Source organism: Triturus cristatus, chromosome 1_2 (genome assembly GCF_964204655.1).
Source record: "Triturus cristatus chromosome 1_2, aTriCri1.1, whole genome shotgun sequence".
NCBI lineage: Eukaryota > Metazoa > Chordata > Amphibia > Caudata > Salamandridae > Triturus > Triturus cristatus.
The window spans coordinates 646,430,625-646,446,046 of NC_140580.1; the positions used below are offsets into that span (position 1 = coordinate 646,430,625).

At 39.5% G+C, this 15,422-nt stretch overlaps 1 protein-coding gene across 2 annotated transcripts in view; it reads right to left on the reverse strand.

Annotated features, from left to right (window-relative positions):
- Positions 1 to 222: 222 nt before the first annotated feature.
- Positions 223 to 15,422, reverse strand: part of LOC146867786 (uncharacterized) — a 56,520-nt gene continuing 41,320 nt past the window's right edge. For both annotated transcript variants that reach the window (XM_085607989.1, XM_085608000.1), the window contains exon 2: positions 223 to 2,604. In XM_085607989.1, coding sequence (XP_085464115.1) covers positions 1,192 to 2,529 — 1,338 coding nt within the window. In that variant the 5' untranslated portion in view covers positions 2,530 to 2,604 and the 3' untranslated portion in view covers positions 223 to 1,191. The remainder of the gene's footprint in view (positions 2,605 to 15,422) is intronic.

Sequence of the window (15,422 nt, forward strand, 5' to 3'; positions counted from 1 at the left end):
ACAATCTCTATTCTAACTAACATGATTTAGGGAATGCACATGCAATAAGCAGCAAAATGGCAAAATGACTGACCTATTCTGAGTTCAACAGATATGTTGCTTGTTGCCAGGAGAAAGCAAAGATTTTGGCTATCTTTCAAAGTCTCACTGCAAGGCTGCATGTCGTCAGGAATATCTTCTGACACAAATATATGCTACTAAATAGGGTTTCCGAAAACACTATTGCGCTGAGTATACATTTTTATTAGTTATAATAATAGGACAATATTTATGTACATGATATTTAGGATGTCACGGTTATGATAGAAAACATTCTGACAACAACATTCTGGTTCCACTTCCTTTGAGCTGTTGATAGCTTTCTTCTCAAATGCAGTTGTTGAGGACATTAGTCAAAACAACCATGCCTTTCTGCATTACAAATTAGGTTTTTCATTAAAGAGGAATTCTATTTCATGTGCTTAGAAAACACGTACCTTTTGACAGTGTGCCTTTCATAGCAAAACTGTAAAATGTGGAGTAGTTTGTTTTGAATCATTCTCACATATGTAATTACATCCCTTTCCAGCACTCTACTCCCCACTGCATCATCTCATGTGTTTATGACCTGTGTTTATGACCTGCATTCAGCACTGCTCAATGTTGAAGGTGAATGCAGAGGTTAACGTAGAGGACAATTACAAAAATAGTTTTAAAAATATGCATACAATTGGCATTGGGCTAATTTCGAAGCTCATACAAATTTGAGAGGTAAGGGAAAAGTGATACAGGATTATAACATCACTGATGATCACATAGTGTTGTCAAGTGAATTTAATAATATGATTAGATTGTGGTTACTCATGTTTTGCATGAGGCTAAAATGCTTGAACTGTCCAGTCAAAATGGCTAACACAATCCATACCCTAGAGAGAACACAGGTTCCAGTCAATTAGCCCCGCAAGTCTGCCTTCTGTCTCCATCAGTTAATTGGCTCAATGCACTGCTTGACATATCTAATAAAGAATAACCATAACACTGGCCTGATCCAATCATTCAGCTCCAGCGGTTAGAACTCCACGTATGTGTCCACTTTTGAACAAGTGTGCCTTGCCATGGCCCAGATGCACTTAATTCTTTTACCTCACAGAATAGCTTGTGAAAGGGCACAGGGTGCTTCATACATTTCCCACTGTTCCTCCTGCCTGCCACCTAATACCAGAACCCCTGCTTAAGTCTCAGTGACACATATTGACAGAAGCACATGCCAGAGTCTAGGTGTCCCGGTATTGCCCCCTCCTCATAAAATGGAAAATGTTTTTTGGCCACACAGACGGCATAATTTGAGGAGAAGTATACAATGGCTCGTCTGAACATCTCATCGGCTGATGTAAGTCCATTACTGAAGGTGTCTTTAAAGGTCTGTTTGCATTCTTCAAGGCAGATGTAGACAAAATGAAGCTTCACCCGCGATTCACAGCCTATCAAAACCAAGGTGCCCATGAGAAGATTATTGGCATGTCCAGCTCTTTGAGCCATCTCAAGATGCTTACGCTTCTCAGTCCTTTTTCCCCAACAAGAGATACTCACAAATGTAACAGGGAAAAGAATACCACCAATTAGCAAGAAAAACAGCGTTGAGATACATGGGTGCACAGCAGAAAGGGATTGGTCCGGATAATCATTTAGACTAATATAATAGAAACTAAAACATATATATAAACCAATAAAAGTGGGAGCAAAATTTACCAATATCACACAGAGAAATACCCTGCAAAATATGTTTTGAATGCACGACCTCATGACAGGAGTGGTATTGATTGCCTCAATTGCTGCTTGGTAAATGAATGGGTCTTCTATGAGCATTCTCAACGGATCAGGGATAGGGGCAGTGCTGAAAGTCCCTGTTTGCCAGTTTGGGATATCTTCTTTTATAGCACTTAACGTTAGCAGGGTCTTTCCATTATACAATGCACTGGGTTGGTAAGGGACCATGGTGGAGTGTCTCAGCTGATGATTCGATGTGCACAGTACCTGTAGCAGTTTCCTGAAAAATTGGGAGTCGTTGGCCTCAATATAGGTCAGGTGGTTCAGGTGAAGAGGAACGGCGCAGGGTTTCAGCATGACGGGAACAATGGGCTTTCGTTCCATGCAGTCCTTGAGGAGGGAGAGATTGGCTTCAAACAGGCACCAGCCACTCCGTACAAAGTCAGGGCTCAAGACCATCAGTGTTTTTTGGCTCTTCTCAATAGACTCCACCATATTCTCGGTGATTAATTTCCCTGGGACAAAGTCCCGTCCGTGGTAACACACTTTTAGACCGGTGGCCTCCAGTTCACCAACCAGGTCAAGGACCCAAGAAGTATCCAGGCTACTAAAGCTGACGAAAACATGGTACTTCTCCTTCTCACTTAATGTTGGGATTGCCAAAGCCACTTCTTTCTGGACTTCCATCAGATCAACTCTACATGCATCCTCAGCTGTAGACGTAGTTTCCACAGGGAATATCACATTGGAACCATCCTTCAACTCAGGATTATTTTCTGCCATTTCTTGCAATTTATTTGAATTAATTAATCTGGTCTCTGATTGTACTTGATTTTACAATTTCAAATGGTCACACATCTGTAAGAAAATAAAATTAAATTTATTGAACAACAGTTTATATTTCAAAATATAAACACTAAACAAATGAATATTATAAGGATACAATTAAAACTGGTAGTTAATAAAACATGCCCAGAAAATGTAGAAACAAAATAAGCCTATACATTGTACCGTCTGAGTCACACTAGAAACTGATAAAAGATGCAGCAACCAGGTAGAGAATAACACAGGGAGGGCAGGGGTGTTCTTCCAAGCTAAAAAGGTGTGACTTGTTTTAGGTGTCAGTAGGAGGGGAAAAACAAGAGAGACTGTTACACTAAAGGCCTGTACCAGCTGCACGCATGATAATTAGTTTTTCGAATTGTGGGTAACCGCAGAGGGCCCTGTTGCACAAAACCTAGTGGTTATAGACATTTGGGATATGGAAACCAGATACCTTGAAGCTGACTCACCCAAATATGGGGTCTGTGTTATATGTTGTTTTGTTTGCATTTACCATTCAAAAGGAGCGCCATATGTTGCTGCCCCCATAAATGTTCTCTTGCCTGGCCCTTATCAATATATATTCATACATTATATCTTATTTAGGTCACCAGAGGTTAAGCTCAATAGTGACAGGCTAGAATACAGTCTAAGACTGCTTTCTGGTATAGTCATCGGGCTAGCTTTCTCCACTGATTAAGTTTTGTCCAAATATTCAACATTCTATCGCTTTCACATTTCTTATCTATATCTGAATAATAACAGAGCTAGTTAACCAAACCTGCAGAGTGTAAGGAGAATGGTAATATACAGTTTTTACAAATCTCCACTCTGGCAACATGAAACATATGGACCTTGCATCCATTTTACTCAGTTGTGTATACTCATCTTCCTCGATGATACCAAAGAGAATTCAGGTGGGGTTTACCTTGATATCTTGGCATAAGACATCTGACATGATCTTACCTATGTTGTTCCAATATTACCTAGGCTGTTCCAATATTCAACAAGTATAGGACAACAAACGAACACATAAATGTCATCAACACGTGGCCGATTACAACTCATACATCTGACTTCTTCATTTTTGCAATATTTTTTGGGTTCGAGTGGATTGTAGGAATGGTGAAAAAATGGTTTCTTGTGTGGTGCTAATTTTGTAACTGTTTTATAAAGTGAGTATAAAGATACTTGTCGACATTCTCATAGGCAGTTCTTCCTCCCAGATTGTATATGGCGCTGGTCTTTTGTTATATTTTTCTTCTAGTGGCTCCCCATAACAGGATGTCAATTCTTTATTCCTTGGAGGTGCCTTTTGTAAAACCCCCTCAAAGCCCAATATAGAGCATTCAGTCCACTTTTGCAGGGAGCACCATGATGTTAATTGCAAGTAATCAAATTTAGTTAAGGCCCCCTGTTTTTTGCCCTGTAGTATGTCACATGAAAGTACCTTCTGATCTACTAGTTGTCCCCATCTTACAAACTCTCCTTTCTCAAGGGACAATCTCAAAAGATCTATCATTCACTACGGTCTTCGAGGGGAGGCTCATATCAGTGCTAATTTTCCCAAATTAGAGTACTGAATATCTTCTTGATCTAAAACTACAGAGATGCAGTTTTATTCAAGATCCTGAATTTGTTTTTTGTTTTTTAAACATTTGTGCACCAAATTTGTATAAGAAGTTAGATTGTGATAAACCTTTTAACATTTCTTGCAATCATATCCCCAGTTTTGTATTGCCTGGATATTTAATTAGGGGCCTAAAGATCTCAAGGTGGCATGCCCAGCAACATACCTGCTGACAGCAGCGGTCCGTGGAGGGAGTTCCATGGGGCGGAAAGGCGGGGCGGGGGAGGGGCAGGGTGGGGGGTACTAAACACCGGAAAATGGTTAATTGGAGGTAAGTAAACAATTAAATAAATAAAACGAATTTCGTAGCGCGCGCTGCACCGCATTTTGTGATGTAGGGCGCGCTACAAAAATCGTTTTATTTATTTAATTGTTTACTTACCTCCAATTATCCATGTTCCGGTGTTTAGTAACCCCCACCCTGCCCCTCCCCCGCCCCGCCTTTCCGCCCCATGGAACTCCCTCCATGGACCGCTGCTGCCTGCTGATCCAGAAGTCCTAATACCCCACTTTTTTAAGTTTCTTTTTTTGATAGCTTCTTCCAGGATAACCTCACAGCTTTAGAGCGCTAGATGAAACTTTTTTTTTTTTTGCTTTGTAATGTGTCATTTACCCTTTTATCGAAGCTTAGGAGTAGGCAATTGATGATATAGGTTAATTTTGTGAGGATTGTCATCTTAACCATGTTCACATTCCAGCAAATCGCTATTGTTCTTCCAATTATAAGGCATTTTCTGACCTCTTGCCACTCTCTCCAAAATCTTCATTGGAATGTCGCTGATCCTTGAGATACAGTGATACATTGGGGTTAGATGTTCCTGGTGGATATAGGCATTGACACCATATTCAATTTCATATTTTTCCACTATAAACCTTGTATCCCAAAACCTCTTCAAATATTTTTGTAATCTCACTAACCCTCTCCAAAGCACTCCATGTAATAACATAATCTAAATAGTGAACTTCCACATATAAAGGGAGATATTTTATCATCCTACCCTGTGGCCTGGGCAAAGAGTTCAATACATAGATTAAAAAGAAGTGGTGACAATGGGCACCTTTCAGCAGGAAGAAAACATGCACCACAAGTTGAAACTTACAAGGGACTTTGTTTTGCTAGCATACAATAGATCAGCATCTAATTGAAACCCCAACTGTCACCAATTGAACTCTCATAACCTTGTGTTCTAAACAAAAACATACCCAAAAATTAGTAAGGAGAGGGTGTGGAAGGGAAACGATAGGGGACTATGGGTGGAGAATAATAGAACATTCCATCATTATAAACAAACACATCTCCATCCTTAACCAAAAGGTAAGGGACCAACAGAGCACTAATCATCAAATAAAAACCTCCTGGATGGCATCCTGGACCTGGGATACTTCTTGACCCTATCAGCAACAGATTCATAGCTGCTGCGTAAAACAGGCTTCTGCGACTAGCTTGTGAGCTAGTGATAGCTCTTCAGATACCAGCAAGTAGCTGCCCTGTCTGCAGATCAGCTTACTTAATTAGAAGCTTTTTCTTGATTTAATTAATAGTTGTATACCAAAATTTAAAAGCAAGAATTTGAGATAAAAGTGTTTATTTTCAGAACTCGTAAGCCGATGTTTGGAGAAAAATGATTGAATTTACAAAATATAATGGAAGCTGATATTTTAATAATCATTTGCCGCTATGGAGACATATTACAAAATTAATTACTTTGGTGCCAGGGGAAATGTAGCTATGGTAGTTATGTATTACCCACTTACAGGCATTCCACATTAACAAAGCCTTTTTTGTATAACTGCTAGGAGCCCTGGCTTACAAACTTCGTTGATCACTACTAATATTCAAGAATAAGGTGGCCACTAATGTAATCTAGTCTAATGTGGTCTCTATTACACTGATAATACAGGATGATTTTCACTGAACATAAGTAGCTTCTGTAACAGTAAAGGCTGGAGGCCCTGACCTACAGGAACGGTTAGCTCGACACTACTATTGGGTTAGGTATGATTTTCCGAATGTTTAACAGGCAAGTCAAAGTTTGCATCAAACACATTCATGTAATCACCATCATTACGGTCATAGCAATTACGCCATCTCTTTGTTGCGAGATAATCAGGGTTAGATGCACCTCACATTTAGACAATCTCTTAATGCTCCAACACATGGCATCTAAGGCGAGGACACTTCCTTTGTTGGTCATGACCACTTGCATGGGCTTGGAAAATTTCCTCTTACCCTTTTCCACTCATTTGGTAAATTGCTTTCTGGCACAGTCACCAACATAGAGCTTAGAACATGCAATATCATGTCATGAATCATACTTCAATTTTAAGGTAGCTTGTTTATCAGTAAATATTTATTGTTCTCTAGTTCTCAAGGTCAATTTTGTCGAGTAGGCATTCACACATTTTAAATTTCATTTTAAGCCACCAAGGAAAAACTAGTAAAGTAATTTGCCAACTCAAATGGAGACACTCTACAGACATAATTTGGAGTGATTCTATAGGTCCATAACCTTTCAAGCTCTGCTATGATGAAAGGGATCCCTCCAACCATGGCCAAATTGATACTCTCCTTAAAGTACCGGTTAAAGTGCTTCACTTCACTTGGCCATTGCACTGGGGATCGTACATCACTGTCCCAAATGTTTGACATCGTCATTTCAGATGACATAAATGTAACCCCATTATCTATGACCAGAACTTATGAAAATCCCTCTCTGAAAATTTACATCAGAAATTCAAGCATAAAAGACGTTATCACTCTCTCTTTGAAAACAAAACTTCGGGCATGGTAATCAACCAGAACTGCAGATCTTTAAAGAGCCTGCAATGACCAATCCAACTTTTTGCACTGCAAACATGGACCGCTGAACATTTCACATTGTGGAGTTTGAGTTTTACAATTTGTATCAACAACAGCACAGATCTGGCACTGATTAACTATGCCCTCTGCCTAGGAATTCATTCCTGACCATCAGTAATGACTATGGAATAGATTCTTAAGTGTAGACATGCCCATGTGATTAGTGTGAAACACTTTGAGTAAAAGTTAACGAAGGCCTGCTAATGGCGCACATTTATCATTTCACAAAATAAAATCTCCTTCTACACTGAATTTGGATGCAACCTTGGAAAACGAGTGCAGAGTACCTTTAAGATTCTTACTGTGTGGCTATCTGTCCTGCAGATATTTACCAAATTAATTTGAATGTCTTTAGGATTTTCCAACATCAATAAATCCTAATCCAGTTTTATTCCAGGCATCCTGAAACTATCACTCACACATGCAACCACATCACAATCATAATTTTCCAAAACATCTTCTTTCTCCCCCACATGGCAACCGAGACAAACAGGCATCAGTCTGGTTCCTGTGTCCTGGAATGAAAGCAATGTCAACATTGTACTCCTGCACTTTGGAGCATGATCTTACAATGCAGGCAGTAGAGTTCCTTCCAATACCAGGGCACAATATATAAACTAGAGGCTTATGATCAGTGTGTAGTGTAAATTTACTTCCCCACACAAAGTTGTCTCAAATGGTTTGTTGTCCACACACATTTAGGGGGATTTCATTCACAGACTGAGTACCTGCGTCTGCCTTCACTCAATGTTTTGGAAGCATATGCCACAATCCATTTAGAACTTCCTGCTCTTTGAGATAATACCGCTCCTAGACCTTAGGCACTTGCATTTGTCCTTTGGCACTACACCTCTGGCCGATATTTTGTGTCCCAAATAATTCAACTGGGATGCAAATAATCTGCATTTTTCTGCAGATAGAGTCAATCTCCTTGTAGACAATCTTCTGCACACCTTTGTTACAACCTCAAAATGATCACTTTTAGCCATAGTAAATACCAATATGCCATCCTGGAAGCACCTGATCTGATTTTCCATGTCTATAAACATGTGGAAAATTATCGTCTGGAAAATTGAGGATTTTGTACCCAGACCAAATGGCAATCATGTGAACCGGAAAGCACCAAAAGGTGCAAATGAACGCTGTTAGTGGTCTAGACGACAAAAATAATTATATTTGGTGATATGCACTTTGTGAATCAAGTGTGGAAAAGGTATTTGTCCCTTCAAGCAAGGACAGCAAGTCGTTATTCTTTGGTAAAGGAAGTCTGTCCACTAGAATATTGCTATTATGGGCCTTCAGGTCCACACAAAGCCTCAGATCGCCAGTACTCTTTTTTGGCAGCACCACTGCTGAAATCCAAGCTGTGGATTCTGTTTCATCATAATGTAATCCGCTTTAGATGATTTAGGAGTTTCTGCAAGTCCTTACTGAAAATGAATAGGACTTCGATCTCCCTTTGCCTGACAGGTTCGGCACCACCCTTCAGTTTTATTTTGTGTTCAAATATCCGTTTACTCATTTCATCACAGAAAACCTTGGGGAAGGCATGCAGGATTTGATCTGTAAGTTCACTGAATTGACAGCTAACAAAAGATCATAAACAGCTGGATTAAAAGTTATCTTAAAACATGTCTGTACTTCCCTCCAAACACATTGGTTTTCTTGCGGGCCACATATATTTGATTGTCGCAGATATTCCCTTGAAGATTGTATCAGCAAACCGCAAAAAAATGTCCAATAAATCACTTTTTCGACCATCAAATGTTACAGTTTGAATATCAGGTGGCAACAAATGTTTCATACATGATCCCAGTTTTAGAAGAACAGTCCCGTGCACTCATACAATCATCAAATACACAAAGTATGTGTGTCTTCGGTATGACATGAGAAAACTGCAGCGTGGCAAACTTTATATTTCCTTTAATAGATCATCAGGTAAGATCACAAACAGCCAGCCGACACGTGTTTCGTCAGAGAAATTGTCAAACTCTGACTCTTCAGGGCTGGAAATAACACAAACACATAATTTGAGCACAAAACAATGTACATTATGCTCTCAAATTACTAAAACACACTTCTTATAAGAGATTAAATTGAAGCAAAGGAAAGAAAGAACACCAGATCCCAGATAGATGTCCAAATACCACAAGAATTATTAATAAATTAAAATAGTTCATATCAAATGGTCATGTGCAGAAATAGAAAAGCTCCCTACTACTACTCATAGTGTGTGTTAACGTGCAAACACACCTGGAAACTCCAAGGTTCTCGCGAAGAAAAATCAAACACCAAAATTTAGAATACAAATGCAACACCCCTAAGTGAAACCCTCAAATAATATATAAGTCATCATGCTCACAACACCTTACCTAAAACACCGGAAGTCGTCCCAAACACAAAAAGAAATACTAGTGGTACTTCCAATTCACAAACGGATAGTCACCTAATCAGCACATTAAACAAAGCCTGAACATACGGCTATGGACAGAGTACTGGAAGACACAAAAAGAAAAAGGTATATACACTCAAGAGACTGTTAACCATATTCAACACTCTATCTCACAAAAAACCTAAAATTAATTCACAAACACCAGATAGTCCCGCGACTATCCACACAACAACCACATATTTAGCTCACCTCTGCAAAATAAGATCTTAATCCAGGTAAATGACGCCAGTACACAACACGAACAGCACGGATCCTTTCAGTAGTTACCAAAACCTAAAACAAGTAAAAAATACCATTCCCAATAGCAATATCAGTCTGAGACACCACGTGTGAATATACACCCTGTGTCCCTATCACCGGGAAACTTACATGTTCCAGAAACCAACGGGTTTACTGCATCAATTGGAGACACGTGTATGTGTCAACCAAAACCTAAAAGAGGGACCGAATATAAAACGCACATGTCAATATCAATCGCAAAATAAATCTCCCACCAACTGATATGTCCACAAACGAATAAAAACAGGTGGAAGTGATCCAAGAGCGACCGGAGAAACTTACATCATTACGACACGGGTACGCGTCCTGGCATCTGTCTTCAACCGGTAGTGTAAAACCGGAACATACAAACCGGAAGTATAAGAGCTGACCCGGAACTCCATACCTCACAACCACTAGACCGCGTCAGAATCCATGCTCAATGTAAGAAGTAGAGAACGTCACAGAAAAATAAAATTACTGTCATCAGGTTAAGTGAAGAAATTTGACTGCAAATAGTGTCAAAAAACTCTTGTGTAATAGGCGAGTATCTCGTGGATTAAAGCTCAGCCCCTTACCCAAAAGTGAGATCATCTCAGGGGTAAGTTCTTTGGAGGAAAGATTGATGACCTGCAAGCTGTTAGATGAGGTGTCTATTTGTTCCTCTCGTTCCCTGATCTGAGCCTTTTCTTGTAATCTTCTTGCTTTCCCCCTGCGACCTCTACGGGTTTTTGAATTACCCCTGAACGTGTGGCCTGGGTTCTGTTCCCCTTGCGTACCGTTCGTACCTATGATGTTTTGTTCTTTTATGCTCATATTAATTCAGAACGGTAACCTTTTTTTATGTATAGAGAGAGGTTTGTCACCTATGTAATCTGCAGATTAAGATTTCTTTTAACTGTTTGGGATAGGGACCTATTACCAATCTGTTCTGCTTTGCTCTTACACTGACAGACCTATAAAATTTTTATCGTTACTTTTAATATTGTTTCAACTGTGGGTGTTCTCTGCTCTGTACTCTTTATTCTCCACGTGGTTTGGTTTTCCTTGGTTCATGGGACTTAATTGTTGTGCTTAACTGAATTCGGGATTCCTTTCTGCCAATACATCGCACTCTTGGCTAGTCGTGAGTGTCCTGAAGCTTTTATTTTATTAATGATGGTTCTGTTAATACTATACGAGTGGCTGGGTACATAATATGGACACAGGACTTCTGATCGGGTATTTACCCAGATTAGGACTTGAAATACAATGGGTCATGACCTACTATAATTGGTTAGATTGATACGTTGCGAAATTTGGTTTTGGTAAATAAATATAATATAGATACTCGCCTATTACACGAGAGTTTTTTGACACTATTTGCAGTCAAATTTCTTCACTTAACCTGATGACAGTAATTTTATTTTTCTGTGACGTTCTCTACTTCTTACATTGAGCATGGATTCTGACGCGGTCTAGTGGTTGTGAGGTATGGAGTTCCGCGTCAGCTCTTATACTTCCGGTTTGTATGTTCCGGTTTTGCACTACCGGTTGAAGACAGAGACGCCAGGACGCGTACCCGTGTCGTAATGATGTAAGTTTCTCCGGTTGCTCTTGGATCACTTCCACCTGTTTTTATTCGTTTGTGGACATATCAGTTGGTGGGAGATTTATTTTGCAATTGATATTGACATGTGCGTTTTATATTCGGTCCCTCTTTTAGGTTTTGGTTGACACATACACGTGTCTCCAATTGATGCAGTAAACCCGTTGGTTTCTGGAACATGTAAGTTTCCCAGTGATGGGGACACAGGGTGTATATTCACACGTGGTGTCTCAGACTGATATTGCTATTGGGAATGGTATTTTTTACTTGTTTTAGGTTTTGGTAACTACTGAAAGGATCCGTGCTGTTCGTGTTGTGTACTGGCGTCATTTACCTGGATTAAGATCTTATTTTGCCGAGGTGAGCTAAATATGTGGTTGTTGCGTGGATAGTCGCGGGACTATCTGGTGTTTGTGAATTAATTTTAGGTTTTTTGTGAGATAGAGTGTTGAATATGGTTAACAGTCTCTTGAGTGTATATACCTTTTCCTTTTGTGTCTTCCAGTACTCTGTCCATAGCCGTATGTTCAGGCTTTGTTTAATGTGCTGATTAGGTGACTATCCGTTTGTGAATTGGAAGTACCACTAGTATTTCTTTTTGTGTTTGGGACGACTTCCGGTGTTTTAGGTAAGGTGTTGTGAGCATGATGACTTATATATTATTTGAGGGTTTCACTTAGGGGTGTTGCATTTGTATTCTAAATTTTGGTGTTTGATTTTTCTTCGCGAGAACCTTGGAGTTTCCAGGTGTGTTTGCACGTTAACACACACTATGAGTAGTAGTAGGGAGCTTTTCTATTTCTGCACGTGACCATTTGATATGAACTATTTTAATTTATTAATAATTCTTGTGGTATTTGGACATCTATCTGGGATCTGGTGTTCTTTCTTTCCTTTTCTTTCCTTTGCTTCAATTTAATCTCTTATAAGAAGTGTGTTTTAGTAATTTGAGAGCATAATGTACATTGTTTTGTGCTCAAATTATGTGTTTGTGTTATTTCCAGCCCTGAAGAGTCAGAGTTTGACAATTTCTCTGACGAAACACGTGTCGGCTGGCTGTTTGTGATCTTACCTGATGATCTATTAAAGGAAATATAAAGTTTGCCACGCTGCAGTTTTCTCATGTCATACCGAAGACACACATACTTTGTGTATTTGATGATTGTATGAGTGCACTGGACTGTTCTTTTGCTTTTAAGTGTGGGTTTTCTCATACTGATTGAGGGGTTTTAGGGCCTTCCCCTCCCTGTTAGCACCATACTATTGATCTATCTCGCCTTGTAATACTATTGCGTATATCTAGTTTGTGCGCCATTTTCTTCCTGCTCATAAAACCCTTTTTTGTGCATGATCCCAGTTTTGTATCAAAATATGATTTAGAGATTATAGTGAATAGTGGCCTGGAATGGGCCAGTTTTTACTGCACACCTGTAAAGGAAAAATGGAAGATGCAGTACTTCTTCCATATTGGTTTCCTCTTCCACTTGTACCATTAGGATCATGTTCTTATTCATCATCCTCTCAATGACTTCTCCTTCTGCATCAACTGCAGGTTCTGCTGTTATGTTGGACACTCTAGAATTGATGTGCTTCTTAGTGTCCCGCCACACCCTTGCAAAATGGCCCTTTCTTTTGCATACAATAAATTCCCTGTATGCCGTGGGGCAATTTTATGAGTAAGCCAAGTGTGAAGCATCTCCGCATATGTAACATTAGATTTTATTTCAGAACGCTGGCTCTTTATGACTTCTGTTTTACTTTGTCTACTACTCATACAACACAATTCGTTTTCTTTCTTACTTGGACGAGTCTCATTTACCTCTTTGACCCAACTCATGGACTGTTCTATTGCCTTGGTGATGTGACAACCTAACCTCATCCAGTGTGGGATCTCCCATAACTCTCAGTCTTTCTTGTATTCTTTTGTTACTTGTATTTACCATGAGTTGGCCACGGACCATCTCATTAGTGTTATTCCCAAAAAGACATGTGTTTGAAAAGGCTCCTAAAAGTCATTAGAAACTCACGGAATGTTTCACCCTCCCTCTACCTTTTGGTGTGGAAATGATATCTCTCTAATGTTGTCCAGATAGTGGTTTAAACCTCTCCTCTCGCCTTAACATTGCTCACTCAAATTCATCATACTAATCTTCCCCCTCTGAAACTTCTATTTTAGTGAGTGAACTGAAAATTTCTTGTCCATCTGAAGCAAGGGAATGTAGCAAAATTCACTTTCTTCTATCTACAGCCATTTAATTCCCATCATTTTCCACTAGATATTTATGAAACTCCTCCATCCACAGCTTCCAGGGTATTGGTAGCTCACCTTTTGTGTGTAGATTTTTTATAAGTGGATCTAGTTTGTGGGTACTCCCAAACATTTTCCCATGGGCCACAGAGTTTGGTCTGCGATAGGACCTAGGGTCACATTGATGCCAGCAGGGTGGTGGTCCGGTGGGGGAGGGGGCGGTAAGGTGGGTTTAAGGGAAACAAAGCAAGTGAAAATTATATGAAAAGAAAATTGAAGGCATTTTGAAAGATGAGTCCACCTATTTACTTCTTGATGACTAGATACCCACGTTGACAGGGGTTATATATGTTACCAAAATACATAAAGATCTGATGAACCCATCTCTTAGACCAATTGTATCTGGTTGCGGCTCTATCCACGAACCGCTGGGTCAGTATTTAGATACATTCCTACAGCCAATTGTTCAAGCAGGCTCTTTTTATCTTCAAGATACCACTCACTTGCTACAGATTTTAAATTATGTTCAGATTCCAGATGTTGGTGACATATGGTTCTGCACGGTGGACGATGTGGCTTTGTACACCTCAATCCCCCACATGGAAGGCATAGAGGCTATTGAGTGGGCCTTACTGCAACATGAGGTACCTGGGGTAAACAAAATCTTTTTGCTAGAACTTTTGCATTTTTGTTTATTCCACAGTTATTTTAAATGGAAAGATTGTTTTTATCTTCAATCTAATGGAACCTCTATGGGTTTTTCTGGGGCCCCCAGCTATGCTAATATCTATATGATGAGATTCGAGACTGAACATATACTGTCCAACACCAACTGGATGAGTCACTTGATTGCATATCGTCGTTATATCGATGATATTTTAATAATTTGGCACGGTACACGTAGAGACCTGGAAAACATGATTGTTGAATTAAATAATAAGAACCCAAGAATTCAGTTCACATCTTCTATTGATTCTCAGACCATTTCTTATCTGGATGTATGCATAGAACATAAGGGTCCCCATGTTACCACAAGTGTATTTAGAAAAACTACCGATCACAACGCTTTGTTGTATCAGATTTTCACCCTTGGTTGCTCAAATGCCACCTCCCGTACTCTCAGTTTACTAGGGTTAGGTGTATCACTTCAGATCCTGCTCTAAGTGCTAAGATAATACAGGAATATATACAACAATTTATGGCCAGGGGTTATCCTCCTGATATAGTGAATCAAGGCGAGGCACGCACACAGCAGGTAGCAAGGAGTGCTCTGTTAAAAAAGTCCGCAAATAGGCAAACTACACCTAGAGAAATTTTTGTCTACACCTATTCAACTCATTCACACTTGATCAAGTGGATAGTGTAAAATCGATGGGAATTACTGCAATTCGAATCTGATTTTCATGGATTGTTTACGAAACCCCCTTTGTTTGCGTACACACGTTCAAGGTATCTCAAGGAGATATTGGCATCACCTATGGCTATCACAAAAGGTATGCACAACGGCATGACAACATGTTTAAATTGTTCGCATTGCAATAATGTGATAGTGGGTAAACAAATCTCTCACCCTAGCCAGGCAAGAACATTGCATTTAATTTCACCGCTAATTGCAATAGCTTGCATGTTATTTATGTCATAAAGTGCCCATGTGGTTTATATTATGTTGATAAGACGGAGAGGTCCTCACGGACCTGGATTACTGAACACAAGAGCAGAATACGGACCAAAACATTGAGTTTGCCTTTGTCGCAGTATTGGTTTGAAAACAATCATACTATAGCACAACTTAGATTAAGCATTGTAGAAATCATCAAA